We start from the raw sequence: 26,738 nt of genomic DNA, 5'->3' as shown, positions 1-26,738 counted from the left end.
GTCAGAGAGGAGTAGGAGGAGACGAGTTCCTGAAAGAAGCAGGGGGAGCTCGTCGTCAGAAACACCTGGTGGCAGTGTCCTGCGCCATGTATCGCAACCTATATACAGCCAGCCAACATGCCCTTTAATGTCAGCTGCTGATGCCACCATAGTGCCATCACCCCAGGGGGGCTCAGCGGTTTGGAAATGTTTTTAATGTGTCTGTCTCAGATCGGAGAGATGCCATCTGTTCTCTTTGCCTCCAAAAATTGAGCCGTGGAAAGGCCAACACTCATGTAGGGACAAGTGCCTTATGAAGGCACATGGAGAAAAGGCACAAACTGCAATGGGAAGAGCACCTGAGCAAAACCAGCAAACAAAAGAAAAGCCACCCTCCTTCTCCTCTTCCTCATTCAGGTGCAGCATCTTCAGCTGCTTTCTCTCTTGCACCTTCACAGCCACCCTCCTCCACTCCACCTCTGGCATTGAGCGGTTTCTGCTCCTCTGCCCACAGCAACCAGGTGTTCGTGAAGGAAATCTTTGAGCGGAAGAAGCCAATTTCTGCCAGTCACCCCCTTGCCCGGCATCTGACAGCTGGCGTGGCTGAACTGTTAGCTCGCCAGCTGTTACCATACCAGCTGGTGGACTCTGAGGCCTTCCATAAATTTGTGGCCATTGGGACACCACAGTGGAAGATGCCAGGCCACAATTATTTCTCTAAAAAGGCGATCCCCAAACTGTACCGTGAAGTTGAGAGGCAAGTGGTGTCATCTCTGGCACACAGCGTTGGGTCAAGGGTCCACCTGACCACGGATGCCTGGTCTGCCAAGCATGGTCAGGGCAGGTACATAACTTACACAGCCCATTGGGTCAACCTGGTGACCTATGGCAAGCAGGGAGTACGTGGCTGTTCAGCGGACCAACTTGTGACACCTCCACGGCTTGCAGGCAGGCCTCCTGCCACCTCCTCTCCTCCTGCTACATCCTCTTTGCTGTTGTCCTCCTCCTTCTCCTTGGCTGAGTGGCAGTTCAACTCTACTGGTGCTGCGATCTCCTCTCCAGCTACACAGCCCCAGCTCCCCAGGGCCTATGCTGCATGCCAGGTACGACGGTGTCACGCCATCTTAGACATGTTTTGCCTCAAAGCGGAGAGTCACACTGGACCAGCTCTCCTGGCTGCTCTTAACAAACAGGTGGATCAGTGGCTGACCCCGCACCAGCTGGAGATCGGCAACGTGGTGTGTGACAATGGCAGCAATCTCCTTTCCGCATTGAATTTGGGAAAGCTGACAGATGTACCCTGCATGGCACATGTGCTGAATCTAGTCATTCACAGATTTGTGTCAAAGCACCCAGGCTTAGAGGACGTCCTGAAGCAGGCCAGGAAGTTTTGTGGGCATTTCAGGCGGTCTCACATGGCCATGGCACGCTTTGCGGACATTCAGCAGAGAAACAACTTGCCGGTGAGACGCTTGATATGTGATAGCCCGACTCGCTGAAATTCGACCATGGTCATGTTCTCTCGCCTGCTAGAACACGAGAAAGCCGTCACCCAGTACCTCTACAATTTCAGTAGAAGGACACAATCTGGGGAGATGGGGCTGTTTTGGCCCTACAACTGGACACTGATGCGAAATGCATGCAGGCTCATGCAGCCATTTGAGGAGGTGACCAACCTGGTGAGTCGCAATGAAGGCACCATCAGCGACTTGATCCCGTACACTTACTTCCTTGAGCGTGCCATGCGTAGAGTGGTGGATCAAGCTGTGGAGGAGCTTGTTATGGCAGGAACAGTTGTGGGAGCAATTTTCATCAGAATCAGATGTTTCTTCAACACCTGCGGCAGCACAGAGGGGGGAGGAGGAGGAAGAGTCGTGTGGGGAAGAGAAGTCAGATTCGGCTGATGAGGAAGGTTTTTTTTGGAGGAGGAGATGGTGGCAGAAGAACAACCGCAGTAGGCGTTGCAGGGGGCTTGTGCTGCTCAACGTTCCCGTGGTATTGTTTGTGGCTGGGGTGAGGAGGAGGACTTACTTGATGTCACTGAGGAAGAGCAAGAGGAGATGGATAATACGTCTGGATCCAACTTTGTGCAGATGGCGTCTTTCATGCTGTCCAGCCTGTTGAGGGACCCCTGTGTAAAAAAACTCAAGGGGAATGAGCTGTACTGGGTGGCCACGCTACTAGACCCTCGGTATAGGCACAAAGTGGCGGAAATGTTACCAACTACCCAGTAGGCAGAAAGGATGCAGCACATGCAGAAAAAGCTGCAAGTATGCTTTACAATGCATTTAAGGGTGATGTCACAGTACAACGCAATAAAGGTACCACTGCCAGTAATTCTCCTCCCATGTCCACGCAGGCAAGGACAGGATGCTCCAGCGATCTCATGGTGATGTCGGACATGCGGACATTCTTTAGTCCAACGCCTCGCCTTAGCACTTCCGGATCCACCCTCCACCAACGCCTGGACCGGCAGGTAGCCGACTACCTGGCCTTAAGTGGGGATGTAGACACTGTGAGCAGCGATGAACCCTTGGACTACTGCGTGCGCAGACTTGACCTGTGGCCAGAGCTGTCCCAATTTGTCATCCAACTTCTGTCTTGCCCTGTCTCAAGCGTCCTGTCAGAAAAGACCTTCAGTGCAGCTGGAGGCACTGTCACTGAGAAGAGAAGTCGCCTAAGTCCCAAAAGTGTTCAGTACCTGACCTCACAAAAGTGTTCAGTACCTCACCTTTATCAAAATGTCAGTCCCCACACACAGCATCTCTGCCTGGATGCCGTGTGACTGCCTGGCTGCCTGCCCCAAGACTAAGTCGCTCCCCACACAGCATCTCTGCCTGCAGGCCGCTTGCCTTCTCCGCCACCACCAACAGGGTCCAGGACTCCAGGCGAATTCCTGAATTTTTAAGGCCGCTTCTTGCAGCGGCCGCTATACTAATGTTTCTGGTGCGTGTACATGCCTGCCTAATTTTTCTGGCTGCACTGCAGCTGCAACAACAAAACAAAAGGCATGTACATGTGCCCATTCCCCTTCATGATCATTACCTTGCCGCGGTGAAGGGGCTTGCGTATCACAATGAAGCAATGACCGCCGGCTATATGAGTGTCTCGGGGGGTGGCACACCACAGATAATAAGGCCATTGCTGCATTGTGGACAGAGCAAATTTGATCAGCTGGACAGTCACTGTTGTCCTATTATTGAGCTACCACAGCCCTGCACTCTCGCCATGGTGCGCACCAGTCCAGCACTGTCGTCACTACGCAAACAGCTGTTTGCGGTGTATTACACAGTGAGTTTGGTGTGTCAGTGTGAAGTAGTACTCTAATTACACTCCCTAATTGATGTATACACATGCAAGATGTTTTAAAGATCTTTAGGCCTGCAGTTTAGCATTCAATGGGATTTCCGCCCTTAAAACGCTGCTTTGCGTCAAATCCAGATTTTTCCCTGGGGCATTTAGCATCTATCCCACTCATCCATGCAAAAACTCAGATGTTAGACCTCTTGAAACATCTTTTCCATCACTTTTGTTGCCAACATAAATTTTTCTAGTTTTCAAAGTTCGCCTCCCCATTGAAGTCTATTGAGGTTCGCGGAAGTTTGTACATGTGCCCATTCCCCTTCGTGATCATTACCTTGCCACGGTGAAGGGGCTTGCGTATCACAATAAAGCAATGACCGCCGGCTATATGAGTCTCGAGGGGTGGCACACCAAAGATAATAAGGTCGTTGCTTCATTGTGGACAGACCAAATTTGATCAGCTGGACAGTCACTGTTCTGTCATTGAGCTACCTCAGCCCGGCGACCATATGGGCTGGAAAGCCGCCATCACCTGCACTCTCGTCATGGTGCGCACCAGTCCAGCACAGCCGTCACTACACAAACAGCTGTTTGCAGTCACTGCATACCTTTCACTGCATCAGGGGCGTCTCTAGCCATTTTGTCACTCCAGGCGAGAAAACCTGTGCCCCCCCCCCCCCCCCGTGTAGTGGAAATTAGGGTCAGCCAGGGGGGGGCATATAAAATACTATCAAGGCAAGAGCAGCAGAGGGCACTCACTGTGAGGTGTCGCCTCTCCAGATAGTTTGTGTAGAGAGCACCTGTTGGTCTGTGTGGTGCGTCACTCAAAGTGCCTTCAAGCATGTGTGATAGGCGGGGGGCGGAGTTAGGTGCGGCACCGACGTGTAAACTAACTAGCGTGCGACGATCGCACGCTCTGCACAGAGAGGGAGAGGGGGCAGGGAGAGGGGGTGGGGAGAAGGGGCGGACCAGTAGGCGGCGGCACCGCACATATAAACTACGTGCATGCTGCTCGCTCTGAAAGGAGGAGAGGAAAGGGGCGGACCAGTAGGTGTCGCCGGGCACAGGCTGAGCTGCCTGTCACAGCCAGCGCCGACCTGGGTGAAAGAAATATAAATAAATAAACACGCTCAGAGCGGCGAGAGAGCGCCCACTTCCACCAACGACGCCATACAAAAATGTATAGTTGCCTAGTGACTCAGACGCCCCTGCACTGCATCTTTGACTGCACATTGCATTATACCTGGCATTCAGTGCATACCTTTCACTTGAATAGATGGCAGACTTGCCTTCCATAACAGATTCTCATTACAGGTAGTACAGTCTATCAGTGTCATATACAGCAGGGCCTCGAAAGCCCTCCTGTATTGTTATTTTTGGTCACTACCTCGGGACGTGCATGCCATGCCTGCTGGATTCCTTGGATGTGTGGTAGCCGTTCCTGCTCCTTTGCCCACAGTGTGCCTGCTGCCTTTCTTGGATGTGTGGTGGTGGTAGCCGTTTCTTAGGCTCCCACTCCGCACCGGAATCGAACCAGTATTCCCTGGCCATTACCAGTGGTCACTCACAATGGCAGACTTGCCCTCCATAAAAGATTCTCGTTGCAGGTATTGAACAACAAGCAGAACAAGAATTAAAAAAAAATAAAAAATGTAAGCTTTAACAATGGTAGAGAAAGAACCATTGAAAGTTGATAAGGCAGTCAGACATTACCTGACATCACTGAGTGAGGAAGAGCAATCTCGCCATGGTGCGCACCAGTCCAGCACGGCCGTCACTACACAAACAGCTGTTTGCGGTGCGTTACACAGTGAGTTTGGTGTGCCAGTGTGAAGCAGTACTCTAATTATGCTCCCTGATTGATGTATACACATGCAAGATGTTTTATAGCATGTTAGGCCTGCAATTTAGCATTCAATGTGATTTCTGCCCCTAAAACGCTGCTTTGCGTCCAATACGGATTTTCCCCCAGGACTTTTGGCGTCTGTCCTACTCCGCAATGCCCCCTCCAGGTGTTAGACCCCTTGAAACATCTTTTCCATCACTTTTGTGGCCAGCATAAATGTTTCTAGTTTTCAAATCCCCATTGAAGTCTATTGCGGTTCGTGAAAGTTGGTGGAGGTTCGCGAACCCGGTTCGCAAACAGAAAATTGGAGGTTCAGACCATCTCTACTTCTGTCCTTCTGTGTTATGGTTAGATGAAACAAAAATTTAATTGTTTGGTCACGATGATGTTTCCTTCATTTGGCATAAAAAGGAGAAACCTTCAACCCAAAGAACACCATCCCCGCTGTAAAACGTGGCGGTGGGAACCTTGGGGGTGTTTTTCAGCAAATGGACCTGGGAACCTAATCACAGTAAACGGCACCATGTATAAAGAGCAATACATGAGGATTCTTAATGACAACATCAGGCAGTCTGCAGTCTGCAGAGAAACTTGGTCTTGGGCACCAGTGGACATTTCAGCATGACAATGACTCAAAACACACAGCAAAAGTGGTGAAGAAATGGTTAGCAGACAACAACATTCACATTTTGGAGTGGCCCAGTCAGAGTTCTGACTTGATTCCAATTGAGAATCTGTGGAGGGAGCTAAAGATCAGGATGATGGCAAGAAGACCCTCCAACCTGAAAGATTTGGAGCTCATCGCTAAAGATGAATGGGCAAAAATACCTGTGGAGACATGCAAAAAGCTGGTCTGCAATTATAGGAAGCGTTTGATTGGTGTAATAGCCAATAAAGGCTGTTCTATTGATTGTTGAGAAGGGTATGAATCATTTTGGACTGGACACATTTTGCTCAAATGTAAATAAAAGCTGAGAATTTGTTTCTGTCATGATCGCTGCTGCAGCAGGTATTGCTGGAAGTAGTAGTGCTGCAGCTCAGGCAGTTCTGATCTCTTTCCATGCAAGCTGCATAGCTTTGTCTGCCTTTCCCTGCTGTCAGCTTGTGACTGATTATCATTCACCTGTGTGGGAATCTGCATGTCTGCTCCCATTGGATGACCTCAGTATAAAGATCTGCTTCCTGCAGGACTCCTCGGGTTTTCATAGCTTCAGTTTAAGCCTGTCTTGCTGTTGCTTCAGCCCCCGATCGTGTTTCTTGTTCTAAAGATACTTTGCTGGTCTTTGCATCATATATTGGTTCATTGCCAATATATATGCATACCAGCACGTTTATTATTTTCCTTGTATTCGTGTTACGTTGATACATCAGTGTCGCTGATGTATACGTACACGAACTGTTTATATCCTGTGTGCAGTTAGTCAGCTTTCCAGCACGTTTTGGTAGGTTGCGCGTATCATGATCACCCGTGCTGAGTTAGTTACCCTGCTCCTGGTTCTGTTTGTGGATTGCGTTCATCTCTGCGAAGAGATAACGAATCCTTCTGAATCCTGTTCTGTTACCGTTTGTGGATTGCGTTCATCTCTGCAAAGAGATAACGAATCCTTCTGAATCCTGTTCTGTTACCGTTTGTGGATTGCGTTCATCTCTGCGAAGAGATAGCGAATCCTTCTGAGTCCTGTTCCCTGTATTACTCCTGTCCTAGTCAGAGTTCCTGCTTATGTCATATATCGGTTCATTGCTGATATATACATATGTTAGTCAGACGTTACAAATAGTTTCATTGATAGCTGTAATTGTAATACGCTAGGAAAACATACTTATTGTATTTTTGTCTGTGTTACGTTCATCTATCTCGATCCTGCTATTTCCTGACTATCCTGTCCTGTCTTTGTGAGGCACGCCATCGCTGCAACGCATTGGCTGCCTCATTCCAGTCTGTCTTGTTGTGGATGCTTGCTGGCACTAAGTAGCGGCTAGCTAGCAAGCGTTCATTCTGTCTACCTGTCCTGATCTCCTCAGTTCTGGTTTATGCGCTCAGCGCTACTTTGCGCTGAGACGTTATAGCGAAAGTATTGTTTGTGGCTGTCGGATCTGCACCGGCTCTGTGCGCCACAATCTCCTATTGGAGTCAGTCCTCCCCTCCACTATACTAGGGATAGCCTGTTTCCTTGTGCTAGTGTGTGTACCTCCTCCACGTCAGCTCATGCGTTGCATGCTGACTGTGGAGAATACACCACCAAGCCTTACAGTTTCCCATAATAAAGCTTCTTTTACATTGTTTTAGTATCTTTTGGGAGACACCAGGGCCGGGCCGAGGCATAGGCTGGAGAGGCTCCAGCCTCAGGGCGCAGTGTAGGAGGGGGGCGCAGAATTCATTCAGCTGTCATTCCTAATTGTGTTTGAAGCAGAAAGAAATAAGAAAAGGGGATACATGGCAGTGATTGCAAGCCAGATATCTAGAGATTAAGGTGTTGGGGAGGTTGTGGGCCCTGTGGCGCCTCTTAGTCTAATAGCAATCAGTGTTTGATGGCTCGAGTGGCAGGGATGGAGGGGCGCACTTTGGTGTCTCAGCCTTGGGTGCTGGAGGACCTTGTCCCGGCTCTGGGAGACACCCATGTCATTTCCTATCAAAAAATTACTTGCTGGCTGAATAAATAAGTAAAAAGTAAGTCAAAATTTGGCAATGGTATGAATAATGATGGGCAGCACTGTATGTCCTTGTGTCCGTGCGTAATGCCAGGCGTGCATATGCGGCACGCGGACAAACTTTGGACAGCGCGCTTGGGGGGGAGGGGGGGGGGGGGGTTGGACGTTGTCAGGCGTGTGTGTTGCTAAGGTTTGGCAGCAATTTTTTAGCGGCTGGCCTTTCCACTAGTACTAGCAGTAATAATAATACACAAGCAGTTTTCTCAGCTTCACTGTGATGGCAGCCAGATGTGACTGTAACTACCTAATATGTCACCTAAAGATAAAAAAGTGTTTAAAATGCCCTTGCTACATTAGTGATCATAACAGAATCACTTGCACATGAAATAACGTGCAAGCTATCTTCATCTTTATTACACCCAGAGCAATGTCTATCAACAGGCAAAGTCTTTCCTCAGCTGATACACTAGGGACTGTAGACAGAAGACGAAATGCGTTTAAGTTACTACACTGCTGAGCCGCTGACCCAAGGCACCGAATGTAAAACCATTGTAGTATGAATTAGCAGCACTGCTGGTTTCAGCCTCTCCTGAATTTTTATGTGCTGAAATGACACTATTTCAGAAAAATGACAGCTCGCTATAGCTTGTGCGGAATATTCATCACTACTAGTCATTGCAGTCTATCCTGTAATGTTATATCCTGCAATAGCTTGTGGACTCATGAGGCCTGGAAGCCAGGGAGGGCCTGCTACTACCCTTAATTTATTAGCTGTATAAAGCAGCAGCTCATTTTCCTTCACATCCTATTCAGTTACCTGCAGTAGCAGCGTGTAGTAGGCTTATTAGACTTACTTATTAGGCATACCGAAAAATAAAATAGAACTGTCTGTGAGATTGCCAGTATATATAAATATATATATATACAGCATGAGGCTTGCCCTTGTCAGAGTTTAATTGTGACTCCGGTTCCATTCACTCTTAGATTTACAATATACAGTATATATATATATATATATATATATATATATATATATGTATATATATATATATGTATATATATATATATATATATATATATATATATATATATATATATATATATACACACACACACACACACAAATAAAGCTTGATGTTATTGTAATAGACCTCTTATAAAACTTTGTTAAATTTTGCGAATGGTCACATTTGTGCCACCCATCAATCTCATAATGTGCTTTCACCAAATACAGAGGTATAAGTAGCAACTTTAGGCCATGGAGATTATTTACCATAGGAGAATGATGAATGCAGCATCTTCATTGTAATTGCTGCAAAGATCATGTATTTTATTCCACAGTGAGGTAAAGAAACCAGGAGCAGCTCACTTGCATCATATAAAACTCCAAAACTTTAATCCAAAAATCTTCTTAGAAAAACAGCCACAATAAAAATAGATTTAAAGTACTTATCATTCCATTCGGCTCGGCATACAGTGAAAGGTCAGCGGGAGATGTGGAGGAGTCATGGTCGATGATTGTTTCGCCCCTCGATTGGGGCTGTATCAAGACCTTGATCTTGATAAAGCCCCAACCGAGGGGCAAAACGATCATCGACCATGACTCCTTCGCACCTCCCGCTGACCTTTTACTGTATGTTGAGCCGTAAGGAATGATAAGTACTTTTTAATCTATTTTTATTGCTGCTGTTTTTCTAAGAAGATTTTTGGATTAAAGTTTTGGAGTTTTATATGATGCAAGTGAGCTGCTCCTGGTTTCTTGACCTTACTGTGGAATAACAATTTCTTTCTAGATGCTGCACCACTTGGAGTACAGTGCTACTGAGTAACACGCAGCATTCTGGTGTGCACTCTGTTTTCATATTTCCTGGATACAATACAAACATCAGATCATGGACAGAGAAAATCCTTTTTTCTTTTGTTTAATTCCTGTATATGAAACTTGATGGGGTTTCCCTTCACATGATAAGTGAACTTTTGAATGTGAGTCCACCGCTACCCATCCAAAGACTTGCCAAGGCTCAAGGATAAGTACCTCTGAACTGAGCAGTGTTTAACATACTTTTAATCCTGTTTTATGTGTGGTGCTGTGACATGTCACAGCACCATCCTCACAGCTGAGCAGTCCGTCCATGTGGATGTGGTCGCTGGCTCGCTGCACTGCTCAGCCATAGTATTCAACTGAGCAGAACGTTGATTATGGGTGGGAAGGATGTGGCAGTGCTCCTCCCATAGTCTGTTGAATGCCCCTTTCACTCCCCGTTTATGGTTGCAGATATTACTGTAACTGCACACGGTGCACAGGAAAGCTGCAATGTGCGTGAACTTGGGGAGATTGAGCTTGGAACGATAGTGTACTAATACAGCTATTAGCAGGGCCGGATTTGTGGGAAGGCATCCAAGGCACGTTCCTAGGGCGCCAGAGTTCAAAGGGCGCATTGAAACCTGTCTGCGTCCTGACTCCCGATCCATGAACGCCATCAATTGTGCCATCAATTGGCTTTCAAAACAGCGGGTAGAAACGGACATCTGCGCCCTCCTCCGCTCCAGTTCCTGCCTGCCGGCCTATGAGAAGCGCAGATTCCGGAAGTCAGCTGAGTGGCAGCGTGCAGCGTGATTGGCTGGAGCTGCCGCTCACGCTTGGGTGACCTGGCGTGCAGGGCTGCTGTCTGTTGGAGGGAGGCTGTGGCTCGTGGCTCAAAGGACCTCCGGGAAGGAGGAGGACAGGGACCGGAGAGGACAGGATCGGGAGGACGGGAGCCAACTGCACCATGAAGGAGCTCATCAGACCAGGAGAGGCACTCGGGATCCTACCAGCTCCCTGCGGAGAAACAAGCTTTGTGCGTGAGTGACAGCTGGGGGAGTGGGCAATGGGCGGCATGCATGGCTTAACATGCCTCGATAGAGCACCTAAAGCTAGCTATCAGGTACAGGCTATGCTGAAACTTCTAGTGAATTGTACACATGCTATGCCAGTACTTGTAGTGCCTCATACACAGGTCCATACAGACTTGTACTTGTAGTTCACCACATACAGGTTATTCTAGGACTTGTAGTGCATCACATACAGGCTATACTTGTACATGTAGGGCACTCTGCATTTCAAGTGCAAGTATAGTCTGTATGTGATGCAGTACAAGTGCCAGTATACCTTGTGTGTGATGAATTACAAGTGCCAGCATAGCTTGTATGCGATGCACTATGTGTTAGAATGGGGGCAGGAAAAAATGGTGCACAGCTCTGCAGGAACATTCAGTTTAGTATAAAACGCTATTTTCTATCGTCGGGTTGGAAGAGAAAATTATGGTGCAAAGAAATGTACAACTCAGTTGACTATTTGTATAGTACAGTGGTAAAGCACAGGACATTGGTGATATTTTTGAGCAGGTGCTAGTTCGAATCCAGTCAATGCTCTATTATTATTTTTATTAATTGATAGATGTGCTGCTATCTGTAAATTAATAAAAGATTAGTTTAAAAATACTTTTTTTATGAAGTAAAAGTTTTGTGCTTTTAATATCCTAGCTGCACAACGACGTATACAAGGTGGTTCAAAAGGAATCACTACAGCTATTTTCATCAGTTCCCACTTCCTTCTTCTTAACCTTGCTTATGTTATGCAGCTGGGATATTAAAAGCACAAAACTTTTACTTCATAAAAAAAGTATTTTTAAACTAATCTTTTATTAATTTACAGATAGCATGGGTATCTCTATCTACTAAAATAAAAGGAAAAAAAACAACAACATTGAGCAGATTCAAACTGGCAAGATTCATTTGGTAGACCAGTGCTTTACCACTGTGCTACACACCCTTTACTCAAGCCTGCACTAACAGTATTTAGATATCGCTTTGCAACCCTATGTGAATTAGCACCATCTATCGTTTTACTGTTTCACTGCAAGCACCACAGTGCAGCTTCAAGTGTACCCTGTAAGCAATGCCGGTAGCCGCAGAGACTAGTGGAGCTCTCGACCGCGGATGGATGAAGACTAACAGCGTGGTCATTTGCCTTGAGCTGACGAGGGCAGCCACCCAGCACCTATGGCTTCACATCGTGGAGAGCAAAGCAAGTAAGAAGCCAATAAACAAACAGGAGTTTATTCAGGGCAGTAATCTAAAAACGGTATTTACCGTTTTTATAACAACGGTAAATAGCGTTTTACTACATTACCATGCGCCATTTTTTCCCTGCGCCTCTTTTGGCTGTATCCTTTTTCATGTGTGGGAGATAATGTATGCTGCATTTCAACAAGTGTGAAGGGTAACGCTTTTGCACCTCAGCTACCTCGCTCTGAATCCCCCCACCTAATCGCTATTTGTCCAAATTTAATACAGATCCTGTGCTGGGGCATAGCAAAAGTTCCCCTTAAAATTAGAAAAAAAGAAAAATTGTTAGGATTCTGTTGGTCAGGGGGCGGCTGGTGATAGTGGGCCTAGGGCGGTAAAAAGTACAAATCCGGCCCTGTCTATTAGTACACTGTCGTTCCGAGCTCAATCTCCCCAAGCCCACACACCTCGCAGTTTCCTGCACAATGTGCAGTGACAGTAATATCGGGAACCATAAACGGGGAGTGAAAGGGACATTCTGAGGGATGGACTAGGGAAGGAGAACTACCACATCCTCCCCGCCCATAATCTATGTACTGCTCAGTTGAATATTATGGCTCAGCAGAGCAGGGACCATAGGGGGCGCTCGACTGTGATGATGGTGCTGTGAGATATGTCACAGTGCCACACATAAAACAGGATTAAAAGCACATAAAGCAGTAGCAGGAGTACTTTAAGAAGAGGGAAGCCTCTGGATCCTTTAGAGGCTTCCTGTGTCTTCCTGGAGACCACTGTGACTGCCTAGGACCCTGCATGAGCAGAGCCGTGCTGAGCCCAAGTATGACCATCCCTACGCAGTAACACAGAGCCGCTGTGCATAAAGAGGAGCACAGTCGCAATCAGAGTAACATGGGTGACATGTCAGTATAAAAAAATGAGGCTAAAATGGGTATTGTAACTACATTGCATTAACAGCAGGCATGGTCGGAAGAGCCAATTTCCGATTCCGCGGTAATTCCGCATACCGCCACTACCGAAATTCCGCTTCCGCTACATTCCGGTGGAATTCCGCTACATTCCGCGGAATTCCGCGGTATTCCGCCACGTGCACTTTCCGTATTTTTAAACGGACTTCCGTAATTTTTAAACGGATTTCCGTAAATTTAGGAGGAAACACTCAATCGCTCATTTGAAATATCTATTGTTAATAAAGTTGATTTGTATTTTGTAAATTTGGATAAAAAAAATGTTGAAACCGTTATTTTAGCGCAGTAACTCTCCGCTGATTATGATTGGTCAACTCATTCCGCATCTCCTGATTGGTCAATTCATTCCGATTCCGATTTTGCCGGAATTCCGAATTTCGGATTGCAAATTCCGAATTCCGGATTGCAAATTCCGAATTCCGCGGAACCATGCGGAAACCCCAATTCCGGCGGAATTTCGGAATTTTAGCTTCCGCGGAATTCGGAAGCCCATGCCTGATTAACAGTTATGTAAAGACGTTTTATCAGTGCTGATGTATAAAAACACCTATACTTTAAACCTATTTTAGTTAACATGAGCATTTCTAGGAGGAACTTTGCTGTATTTTGTATTCTTTTCACATAATGCTTCAGGCTTATTTTATCGAAGAAAGTTTAATTTTCACTTTTTTGCTGACAATACATTAAAGGCTATTGTATAGAAAAACGAGCAACCCAAAAAAAGTCATTCCTGGCTCAAACTTTCCACAGGAGTTTTAAAAGATACAACCAAAGGCTGAGCAATCAGCTGTAGATCTGCAAAAATCATACATGGGAAGTCATAGGGGACTTACTGAGCATTCTCTGTAGGATTGATTCACACTGTCCTGGGCGTGGCCCCATGTGGTACTGCATCCATACCTCACGGATGCTTTGTCATGCCCTAGTTGCATTGCAGGGTCCAGTGCAACTCCAGAGTGGATGTGCACCATTCACTGGATGAACAGCAACACAGTTTGCAGTTTGGAAAAGTTGAACCAATTAGATGTTTTTTCTACAGTGGACCACAATACTGGATAGTGAGCCAATACTGCAGTGGACATACAATGGACATCACACCCCCCACAATCTTAGATCAAAAGGACATAACACCTTGATCACCCCCAGAGTCCACCTCAAAACCTTTGGAGACAGAGCCTTTTGTCATGCTCCCCCTACACTTTGGAACTCCCTGCCACACCCAATCAGGACAGCTCCATCCCTGGAAGCATTTAAGTCTAAACTGAAAACCTACCTCTTCAGTCTGGCATTCATGAACATCTGACTATCTCCTCTGTAACACAACCCAGCCTGCAACCCTGTATTGATCTGAGACACAACTATGCCCTTTGAGTCCTATGGGAGAAAAGCGCTTTTCAAATTTTATTGTATTGTATTGTATATGTGAATGGTCCATTGGAAAACTATAGCTGTGATCTGCACACTGACTTTGTCGCGACAGATCCCAGTATGTTCCTTTGCCTTTGCATTTATTTTGCAAGACCAAGTGCAGGAGATTTTTGATGACCCATTTTGCAGGAGATGTCTCATAAGAAGGTCATAAAAACAGACTGGAAATGGCAGCTGAGAAGTTATCATTCTTGACTTCCAGCAACAATTTTGGTTTCCATTCCCATCAGGGACACAACCTGGCTGCACAGAAGTTGTATTTTTCTCCTTGCGTTTGTGTGGGCTTCCTCTGGGTATTATGGTTTCTTCTGATGTTCAAGGAAAAAAGATACACTCTGGTGAGTTAATCATCTTCCCGGGAGCAAAAAGTGTGATGGGGATGCAATACAAGGTTATCAGCTCCATTATAGGATGGCAAGAAATGTGACTTGCTCAATGTACTCTGTAAAGTGCTACATAATATGATAACACAATATAAAATTAAAAGAGAAATAAATAAATAAATATATATATATGTAATATATACACGCACGCACGCACGCACGCGCACACATTTACAGTTAGGTTCATGAATTATTGGATAGGAACAACTTTTTCTAATTTTGGTTCTGTACATTGCCACAATGAATTTTAAATAAAACAACTCAGATGCAGTTAAAATGTAGACTTTCTGTTTTAACCACTTAAAGGGAAGGTCCAAGCAAAAAAAAAAAAATGAGTTTCACTTACCTGGGGCTTCTACCAGCCCCATGCAGCCATCCTGTGCCCTCGTAGTCACTCACTGCTGCTCCAGTCCCCCGCTGGGAGCTTTCTGACCTCGGAGGTCAGGGCCGAATTGCATACATTTTTACACATTCCCGCTAGTGCAGGAACATTAACGCATACATTTTTACGTGTTAGTGGTGCAACGCGTAAATTTTTGTTCCTGCACTAGCTGGAATGCGTAAAAATGTATGCAATGTGGCCCTGACCTCCGAGGTCAGAAAGCTGCCAGCGGGGGACTGGAGCAGCAGTGAGTGACTACAAGGGCACAGGATGGCTACATGGGGCTGGTAGAAGCCCCAGGTAAGTAAAACTCATTTTTTTTTTTTTGCTTGAACCTTCCCTTTAAGCCCGAAGGGTTGTTCATTTTTTGCATCTGAGCAACTTTCATCTCCCATTCATTTGCCAATAACTTTATCACTACTCATCACAATTAATTGATCTATATCTTGTTTTTTCCGCCAACCAATAAGGCTTTCTTTGGGTGATATATTTTGCTAAAAATTATTTTATTCTAAATCCATTTTAACAGGAATATTAAGAAAGATATGGAAAAAATCATTATTTCTCAATTTTTGGCCATTATAGTTTGAAATTAATACATGCTGCCGTAATTAAAACCCATGTATTTTATTTGCCAATGTATCCCGCTTATTACACCATTTAAATGATGTCCCTATCACAATGTATGGCGCCGATATTTTATTTGGAAATAAAGGTGCATTTTTTCAATTTGCATCCATCACTATTTACAAGCCCATAATTAAAAAAATATATATTAATATACTCCTTTGACATGCATATTTAAAAAGTTCAGACCCTTAGGTAACTATTTATGTTTTGTTTTTTTAATTGTATTTTTTTTTAATTTTTTTTATTAAAAAATTTATTTGGGTAATTTTTGGTGTGGGAGGTGAACAGCTAATTTTAAATGTAAAATATTGTATGTATTTAATAACAAAAATGGATGTGGGTGTAGTTTTACTATTTGGCCACAAGATGGCCACAGTCAAAGAGTCCTGGAAGCATACAATCACGCTTCCAGGAACATGAATGAGGACGGGAAACTTTTTTTTAACTCACAAAAACCGCAGCCTCTGATAAGAGGCTGTCGTTTTTTCTGCGGGGGACTTCGATCAATGAATGGGAGCTATAATCTCATTCATTGATCGCTGGGCTAACAGCCGGTGGGAGTGCACGCAGCCTATCTGGACGAGAATGTTCCTCCAGATAGGCTTAATTGGTTAAATCAGTGGGGTGAAGAAAACAATTGCATACAAATGTGAGGCAACTAAAGTATTTTTCAACACAATCCTTTAATTTTAGGGGCTAAAAACTAATTGGACAATTGACTCAAAGGCTATTTCATGGGCGGCTGTGGGCAAGTCCAATGTTATGTCATTATCAGTTAAACAGTTAAAAGATCTGGAGGTGATTTGAGGTGTGGAGCTTGCATGTGGAAGATTTTACTGTGAACAGACAAAATGCGGTCAAAGGAGCCTTTATGAAGGGGAAAGAAGCCATCCTTGAGCTGCAAAAACAGAAAAAAATCAGAGAAATTGCTACCTTATTAGTGGCAACATCTATTTCTTGGTACATCTGGAGAAATAAAGCAAGCACTGGTGAACTCAGCAACACTAAAAGACCCAGACATCCCTGGAAGACAACAGTGGTGGATGATCACAGAATCCTTTTGATGGTGAAGAGAAACGCCTTCACAACATCCAACCAAGTGAACAACACTCTACAGGGGGTATCACTATCTATGTCTACTTTAAAAAGAAGTCTGCACATAAGTAAATACAGAGGGTGTACTGCAAGGTACACTTCTAAGCCTCAAGAATAGAAAGGCTAGGTTCATGGGCGTCCGCACATATGGCAAAACCGGGCATCTGCCCGCTGCCCCCCCCCCTGGCCGCGTGCCCGTGCAGCCAGCAGGAGGGGACAGCGCAGAGAAGAGAGAGAGCTATGGGCACAGTGGGGAAGGGCGGACTTCTCCCCCCCCCTTCCCTCACCTTAGGGGGCTCTCTCTCCCTCGCTGTCCCCTCCGGAATGAAGTGTGCACTGTGCAGCGGCTGGCAGCGGGCGGAACTTACCTCCTCTCGCTCCTGCGCCGGAAGTTCTGGTGCCGCACTCTGGTCTGGATCAGGCCAGAGTAGCGGCTAATCCATCCGGCGCGTGCGACGAGAGGAGGTAAGTTCCGCCCGCTGCCAGCCGCTGCACACTTCATTCTGGACTCCGGAGGGGACAGCGAGAGAGGGAGGGAGAGCCCCCTAAGGTGAGTGCCCATAGCTCTCCCTCTTCTCTCCGCTGCTCCCCTCCTCCTGCACACAGACATGGCCACTTTTTTTGGGGACATATCCCCCTGGCTACATATACTGGGACATATACCCCTGCCTACATATACTGGGACATATACCCCTGCCTACATATACTGGGACATATACACCTGCCTACATATAGTGGGACATATACCCCTGCCTACATATACTGGGACATATACACCTGCCTACATATACTGGGACATATACCCCTGGCTACATATACTGGGACATATACCCCTGCCTACATATACTGGGACATATACCCCTGCCTACATATACTGGGACATATACACCTGCCTACATATACTGGGACATATACCCCTGCCTACATATACTGGGACATATACACCTGCCTACAAATACTGGGACATATACCCCTGCCTACATATACTGGGACATATACCCCTGCCTACATATACTGGGACATATACCCCTGCCTACATATACTGGGACATATACCCCTGCCTACATATACTGGGACATATACCCCTGCCTACATATACTGGGACATATACCCCTGCCTACATATACTGGGACATATACCCCTGGCTACATATACTGGGACATATACCCCCTGCCTACATATACTGGGATATATACACCTGGCTACATATACTGGGACATATCCCCCTGGCTACATATACTGGGACATATACACCTGCCTACATATACTGGGACATATATTCCTGCCTACATATACTGGGACATATAAACCTGCCTACATATACTGGGACATATCCCCCTGGCTACATATACTGGGACATATACCCCCTGCCTACATATACTGGGACATATACACCTGCCTACATATACTGGGACATATACCCCTGCCTACATATACTGGGACATATACCCCTGCCTACATATACTGGGGACATATACCCCTGCCTACATATACTGGGGACATATACCCCTGCCTACATATACTGGGCACATATACCCCTGCCTACATATACTGGGCACATATACCCCTGGCTACCTGTTCTGGGGACATCTCTACCCCTGGCTACCAGTTCTGGGGACATCTATACCGCTGGCCACCTATTCTGGGGACACCTATAGACCTGGGGCTACCTATTTTTGGGGAACCACTGCTGTCAGATTGAGTGTATTTTGGGGAACTGCTGCCAGGTGAGAGGTGTCTACATATTAAGGGGGCATTCTGCCTATTTATGTGAAAAGCTGTCTATTTATGTGCCTTATGACTGCTGAATTTGTCTTGTTGCGGGCCTCATGGTTACTGACTTTGTCTTGTTGGGGGCCTCATGATTTGTTGGGGGCCTCAAGATTGCTGAATTTGTCTTGTTGGGGGCCTCATGATTGCTGAATTGTCTTGTTGGGGGCCTCATGATTGCTGAATTTGTCTTGTTGGGGGCCTCATGATTGCTGAGTTGGTCATGTTGGGGGCCTCATGATTGCTGAATTTGTCTTGATGGGGGGGGGGGGGGGGGGCTCATGATTGCTGAATTTGTCTTGTTGGGGGTCACATGATTGCTAACTGCGAGACTATGGAAAAAGCTGAATCATCATCATATGAGACAATAGCATTAAACCTACTTTTTCCGCTTTTTAAAACAGAAAATGAAACTGGGAGGTTCTAAAAAAATGAATAATTTTTTCCAGGAGTACGATGGATGAAATTGTTTATCTTCACAGTTTATTTTCAACTTAATTTTCCATAATGTTCATGTATGAGTTAAAACGTTTGTATTTAGTTTAAATTGCTGTTGGCACTTTGTGATAGTAAAGTGACTTTGCAGTTTGGACACTCGACCTCCAAAAGGTTCGCCACCACTGTCCTAATCTAATGTCCCACCATTGCTTAGTTCATGTAAACTTGTCTCCACCCACGACCACACCCACATTCTGGTTCATGACCACACCCATTTTTCGGCGCGGCGCGCGTATTTTTTGCACACAACACCAGCCCGGATTTTTGCTCCCCACTTTTTGCCCCCCCCCCCTGGAAAATTTTCTGCGGACGCCCATGGCTAGGTTGGACTTTGCTAAAGAACATCTAAAAAAAGTGAGAACAGTTCTGGAAAATCATTCTTTGGACAGATGAAACTAAGATCAACCTCTACCAGAATGATGGCAAGAAAAAACCCTAGTGAAGGTGTGGAATAGCTCATTATCCAAAGCATACCACATCATCTGTAAAACACGATGTAGGCAGTGTGATGACTTGGGCATGCATGGCAGCCAGTGGCAGTGGGACACTAGTGTTTATTGATGATGTGACAAGCAGCAAAATGAATTATGAGGTATTCAGAGACATACTGTCTACTCAAAACCAGCTAAATGCAGTCAAATTGATTGGGCGATGACACAGATGGACAATGACCCAAAACATACAGCCAAAGCATCCCAGGAGTTTATTAAAGCAAAGAAGTGTAAAATGCTTGAATGGCCAAGTCAGTCATCTAATCTTAACCTATTAAGCATGCACTTCACTTGTTTCAGACTAAACAAAAAAAAGACCCACAAACAAACAGCAACTGAAAGCCACTTCATTAAAAGCCTTGCAGAGCATTTAAAAGATGAAACCCAGCATGTGATGTCCATGGGTTCAAGATTCAGCCTGCCATTGCCAGCAAAGGGTTTTCAACCAAGTATTAGAAATTAAAATTTTATTTCCAGTTATTTTATTTGTCCAAATTTGTTTTTGAGCCCATGAAATGAAGGCATTGTGTTTAGTCACCTCATATTTTTATGCACAGAACCAAAATTAGACAAAGTCTATATATTGTATCATGTTGTTGTCGAACTTCCTAAAGATAAAAATGACTAGGAGATAAAACTATGCACGCATTGTTGAAGTTATTTGCACTATATGTATAATCTATCCAAAATCCATGTAATTTAAGACAAGCTTAAAGTGTACCCGAGTTGATACATGACATAATGAGATAAATATGTGCATGTACAGTACAAAACCAGGGCCGGATTTACCATTGATTACAGTAGGCACGTGCCTACAGGCGGAAAGCATTTGAAAGGCGGCTTATTAGCCGCCTGCATGTTCCTTCTCTAGATCATATATTGAAGCTGCGTGATAACAGGCTCCGCAGACTCCGCCTCCCGTGACAAGGAAAGGAGCGAGTGCAGGGGGAAGATGTGTGTGCGTATGGAGGCAGACAAGTGTGGGCTGGTGTGCAGCGGCCCCCTTCTTCCAGGCTTGTGTATGTGAGAGGGAGCCGCTGGGGCAGCAGATGAGCCTGCACTGTAAGAAAAAAAAACAAAAAAAAAAACCAGCGACTTCCAGCGATCTCCTCTCCAACACAGGCGGCAGGGATTCAGCTCTGTTTCCTGCACGGGACAGTTCAGTGTCACTGGGCAGCGGCTGTGCGCTTTCCAGGAGCAGAGGTGGTGAGAGGGAGGAGGGGGGCTCACATTCCTAGCTACTAGAGGGGCTCTGCTTTCACAGGGAGGGGAAGAGTAGCATTAGCTTTCTTATGGCCATGTCTAGTTTTCACAATGGAGACTGGCTGCAGAGCACCCTATAGTATATATTAGGCCAGCTTACTCACAAGGGGTGCAGGATGCTAATTGTGAATTTGAGCAAATGGGTTTAGCACTGCAGGCTTGCTACTTCACTGAAGTCTCTTCTGGCAAGCATCCCTCTGACTCTGACACCAGCAACCTGTAGCTTCAGGGTAGATATATGGACATTTTTTTTGTGTTGTGTGGGACTTCTAGTGCTCCAACAGCTGGATGTTTTTCAGGCTGCTAGACTTGCACTGCAGCTCCTAGCATCATCTGCACCACTCAGGTGAAACTACTGTATAACTGCTAAGTTAAATCTTCAGTGGGCAGCACAGTGGCGTAGTAGTTAGATTTGTATTTAGTCGTTGTGACATGTATTATCTGCTTGTTGTTGGAAATATCATCCTATATTTCGTTAATTCTATGTGTCATTGGAAATATCTGCGCATTGTTGGTATTCTATACTTGTTTTTGGTAATTTATGCATTATCCTCTGTGGTTTTATCGAATAAGAAAAAGGGGCCGTGATGTGAGGGGCGTGGCCTAAGTTAAGGGGTGGGGTTTAGGGCGCCAGAGCTTTTGTGCCTATAGGCTCCTGAGCTGTAAATCCGGCCCTGTACAAAACATAATAATAGCCAGGCTATTTTATTTTGCTGCCTGAAAGAGTTGATTTCAAGGAATGGAAGTGACAGCTTCTGTCTTGTCGATAGCTTGTTGGAAATACTGTATAGTAAACATCACTGATAAGCAAGTTACAGCCATAAAAGTTTTCCTGGCACAATACAACTTCTGAGGGCAGGGAGAGATAAAATATATCAACTATTTACCTTTTTCTAACTCCCCAGGTGTGTTTCTTACTCTGTACAGCACCATGGAATATGTTGGCGCTTTATAAATGAATGATAATAATTCCTGCTCCAAGCCACAGGTGACTGGGGTAATCCAAAAGTATTGATAGCTATTTACCTATATGTCAGACAACACTTGTAAAGTCTTGTGATCATCACAATCTGATCGTTAAATGGTATGGCTGCAATCTATCACTTTTATTTGACTGACCCATTCATATGCATACCTGCATGTATCTCTTGAAATACAGAAAAATCCAATGTGTGACCTAAACAACTAAAAACAGCAATATGTATATGATAATCGCATCTTTTACTAAGCAGATGCCCAACTATATTGGATGCAGCTCTGTTATTCTGCAATCAGCACAGTTTATATACTACATTGTATTTATTGATACATTTGCAACATTTACTAATTTATGCCACTTAGATTTCTTGCCGATCAATATTTGCTTTCCAGTTACTTTATAGACAGCTAGATAATGTTAGCTGAGGCCTGATTCCACAGCCTGCATATTAATCCTGCAGCTACTCCACAAGTGACTAGGGACAGCGCAGACACTGCCCAATAATCATTACAGTCACAACAAAAATAAAAACAACTTAAAGGTGCATTTACACAGAAGTTCCAGAAGTTCAAGACAATGAGAATATTAGCTCCAATTATCTACAGAAGTTAAAAGTTAAATGAAGAGGTCTGTATTTCATCGATTCCACTCACACTGGAGAGCTCTGCGCAATTACTAGTCTTGCATTGATTATGAGTATCTATCTGCAGTAAGATATACAAAAACAGACTGCTGTGTTCTACTTCATATAGCCCAAGATCAATGTGTTTTCTGACTCACCAAATGATATATAGCCAAAACATGGGCCACAGCTCGGATGCTGCCGCTGGAGCTTGCAGAAGCCTCAATCTTTTTAGCTGCCATGTCTTTCTCTGTGCTTGGTCACTGTTACTGAGAACTTGTTTGATGCACAAATTCTGCTCAATTTCCTTCCTGTTCTCACTTTGCTTAACACAGATGAGGAGTTGATAACCAATTAGATTATATCTGCACACAACACATATAGAAACTGTAAAAGGGATGTAGAATATAAATGCTGCATCATTGTACGACCTTATATATATTAGTACTGTGTGTTTTATGTATGTAGGTATATGCACAGCATGTTCATATTCATAAGTATCAATATTTTCCTCAATTATATATCCTTGGGCAAAAGGGTATGAAATTTTATTTTTTATTTTTTCTTCTTTACTGTTTTTTTTCTGCTTTCCATTGTTGTATCCACACATGCTTAGGTTAATATGAACCTAAAGTGAAAAACAAATTGCCCATTTACATTCCTGGGGCTTCTTCCAGCCCCCTGAAGTCTTCATGCTCCCTCGCCGTGACTCCACTCTCTGCACATGCGCTGCATTGGTAGCGTCCATCCTCTATAGCGCTTCCACAGCCCAAGTGTTCTGTGCACACAGTAGCATTTTTTGCTTAGTGTGCAAGCACAGAGCGCTACTGTAGCGTTGGAGGAGGCGCGCAGTATGGGACCACGCTCTCAACATTGGAGGGGACACCGGAGGAACGATGGAGTGTGGTAAGATGGTGAGAGACCAGGAAGACTTGAAGTGGCTGGAAATAGCCCCAGGTAAGTAAATGGACTTTTTTTCACTTTAGATTTACCTTAAATATATATCGCTCTTCTGGAGTATTTTATTATACAGTAGAGCATTCATGTGTTTGATGACTGACCTCTGAAGAAGTCCATAAGCCGGGATCAATTCATTTGGGCGCTAATCCAGGGAGGTGTCTAATATGTGCCAATGCAAAATCGGTACTCAGGTGCCAAGACAGTAAGTTGGATATTCAAAGTATAGTTAGACTAGCGGATTGGGTATTAGTAGCCAATTGCCTAGTACTTGCAATAGCTGATCAGTAACTACATCAATTTGTAGTTTGGGCATTTGTGCGCCAGGGGTTAGTGGTAGGGATTAGGATGGGAGGTTAGTGTTAGACATTAGTAGATGAAGTCAGTGTTAGGCATTTGGAAAGGGCTTTGTGTTAAGCATTAGAAGGAAGGGTTGGGGCGAGACTAGGGGCCAGGTAAATTTATAGTAAAATATTGATAATATTACATTACTGATATGTAACTATCAGCATCACCTGGCGCCCAATTAAACTGGCAGTGCCACAATATGTACTCCCATAAGCCAACTTCCTTTCTGCTTTAAATCATCAACAAATGATATAAATCTATTTTCATTTGTGCATATACAGTACATCGGTATAAGAGCCTAACAAACCTTATTATAATGTATTTGTGTTGTTAGCAGGGATGAATTAAAGCAAACCTGAATTAAGCTTTCCTCATGTCATTTCTTCATGTCTACATGACCAGAACATGTTTTCAATCACTACTGCACATTACAATCTCTGTGTAACCCCATTTATACAGAAGGTCAAGGTCACTTACTTCACAGCAGTGGCATAGCTAGAGGCTATGGGACCCCAAAGAAACATTTTTATGGAGTCTTTAGATCTAGGCATTCTTGAGCAAGGCCACCTGCCCCTACCTTATGGATATGAGGTGACTGGGCAATTTACATTTCCATGCAGTGTACACAGAGTATAGTCCATGGGCACTGAGAGAAAGTCAGAAGGTAGAGAAACAAAGGAAAGTTAATAGTGAACACATCAAGTACCACCTGGACCACCTCATCTCCAAGGCACCATAGCAGTTGCTATGGCTGCTATGGCTATTGCTACGCTCCTGCTACACAGAGGAGGTAGGGGAAGAGTTCCAAGGCAGCAATCATCATTTATTAGTGGCCTTAAAGTGCAGCATTTTTCATAGCAGTTAAAGAAAGCATTTCATTATAAGTTTAAAGACTTAATTTAGCTTTCGTGATTTTCCATTGTTATTTAAGGTGAGTAGGAGACTTGATGCTGTTGTGCCACAGAAGTTCCTTTTGGAAATGTTAGTCATTTGACAGGGGTGTTACTCAGCTAGATAACAGTTCTTGCTCTTCAGGAGCTTCATGATGGGCTGGAATTCAACACACCTTTTGATGACATGGTTCAAACAGTCATCTGAAAGAAATAAATAAAAACAAAATAAAATAACACTATGACTCTTTAAAATATGAAATAAAACACTATCCAAATGCAGTGACAATGGCATGCTCAGATTTTGAGAAGTGAGTCTGGCCAAGAACTCTTCAATATCCATAGTGCCATATTACTCCATGCCATGCACTGATGAGGATCAACCAAGATGAAACAGTCTGTATGCGTGTTGGATTAGTTTGGCTCTGTAATATTAACAAGCTGACACATCATTGCATTCCAGCATCTGGAGGTGTGTTTAGCTATCAGGGACAGCAAAGAGATGCTTTGCATATTCAGCAGTGAGGCATTGTGGGACTCCTCAGAGCCCACTCCAACCTGAATAATTGCAAATGCCTTCTGTTTAAAGAAGACAAACTTCTGTTTTGCACCCACCTTGTAGCTCAGTAGAGACTGAAGGCCACACCACCCTTTCAGCTTCTTTATTGTTCTGCAACTGAAGAAGCTTCATCGTCTTCTTAATAAGTATTTGTTTAACAAGCTGAACAATTAACGGGTATCCACTTTTACGCTAAACATCCTAGTTTCAGCCTAGTCCTAGTTTCAGCATCGGAAAACTCCCTCCCTATCTCTATATATTGTTGTATATTGGTATGTAGCCCCACCCTTCTGGTGATGCTTAGCCTAGGCAGTTCACCTATTCAGAATCCTCCTCCCAGCGCATTATGAGAAACCAGGTATTATTTCTACTGGCTTTGGAACACACAGTAAGCAGCCATTCCGCAGTGATGAACCTAGCAGTAAAGCTGAGAGAACACAGAAAACAAGAAACCAGGAAAGGGTGAGGAACGATTTTACAGTGGGCAAACACTGACTAAATGATATAAAATATAAATATTGTAAAAAAATAAAATAAAATTATGAATTACGCTATTTTCAGAACAGTTCCTCTTTAATAAAGATTGTATATTTAATTATATTAGGTAACAGTCACAAGGTGATAAGCAGGGCCGGATTTGTACTCTTTACTGCCCAAGGCCACTGTCACCAGCCGTCCCCCTTCAGTATAGGTAGCGAAATGACCCCTACCCCCTACCCTCCAGTATAGGTAGCCAGATGACCCCCTCCCCTCCTTCCCTCTAGTATAGGTAGCCTGAAGACCCCTCTCTCCTTTCCCTCCAGTATATGTAGCCAGATGACTCCTCCTCCCTTTCTCTCCAGTATAGGTAGCCAGATGACTCCCTTAATCCCTTCCCTCCCCCCCTCCTTTCAGTATAGGTAGCCAGCTCACCTTTACACCACAGCAACCATCAGTGTCATTAATTTCTCCGCTCATCTCCAGTGCAGAAGCTTCCTCTTCCTTTCTGTCTCCAATGCTGCCCAAGTCCATAGCCACCGGCCACAATGCAAATGTGTACAGAGAGAAAGGTGGCTGCTACAGAGGCAGCTAGCAGCAGAGTACCGCAGTCAGGTGCTCGCCTGATCGCCTTTCATTGCAAGCTTGCAAATGCTGCACCAGTTTCAGCCTGCTGCTTTGGTGCCCTTGATTCTGTGGTGCCCTAGGCCATGGATGAGGTGGCCTTGGCCTAAATCCGGCCCTGGTGGTGAGACTGCCTATAATGCAGCCTACAGATGTCCATACAGTTATTGTCACCCGCAGTGATAAAATAATTGATTCCTGTCTGAAAAGAATTGAAGAAGAAATTGAAGAAAAGAATTAAAAAGAATCAATTCCTACCACACACTGCAAATCAATTTTCCATAGATTCCTATAGGGACTATATGAAGAATCAATCAAACTCCTGTGTGGCACTGTTCAATGCAGTGTAACATCATGGGCTGACGATCTACTTATGCTACTGCTCCACTCCCCAACTAACCTAGATCTTCCATCCTGTCTGGTCTGGTCAATACTTTAGATCGATATTTGGTCAATATCAATCAAAAGTCGATTGATCGGACATAGTGGGGGAGTCAAAAAATAAATCTGCCAGGAATCAAATGGGGAA

General features: G+C 44.7%; 1 protein-coding gene across 1 annotated transcript in view; it reads right to left on the bottom strand.

Moving 5' to 3' along the window:
- Positions 1–22,613, bottom strand: part of LAPTM5 (lysosomal protein transmembrane 5) — a 90,609-nt gene extending 67,996 nt beyond the window's left edge. The window contains exon 1 of the mRNA XM_068265455.1: positions 22,513–22,613. Within this exon, the coding sequence (XP_068121556.1) occupies positions 22,513–22,596 (84 nt within the window). The 5' untranslated portion in view covers positions 22,597–22,613. The remainder of the gene's footprint in view (positions 1–22,512) is intronic.
- Between the last annotated feature and the right edge of the window lie 4,125 nt (positions 22,614–26,738).

This window comes from Hyperolius riggenbachi, chromosome 2 (assembly GCF_040937935.1).
Source record: "Hyperolius riggenbachi isolate aHypRig1 chromosome 2, aHypRig1.pri, whole genome shotgun sequence".
NCBI lineage: Eukaryota > Metazoa > Chordata > Amphibia > Anura > Hyperoliidae > Hyperolius > Hyperolius riggenbachi.
This window is presented reverse-complemented; position numbering and strand designations above follow the sequence as displayed.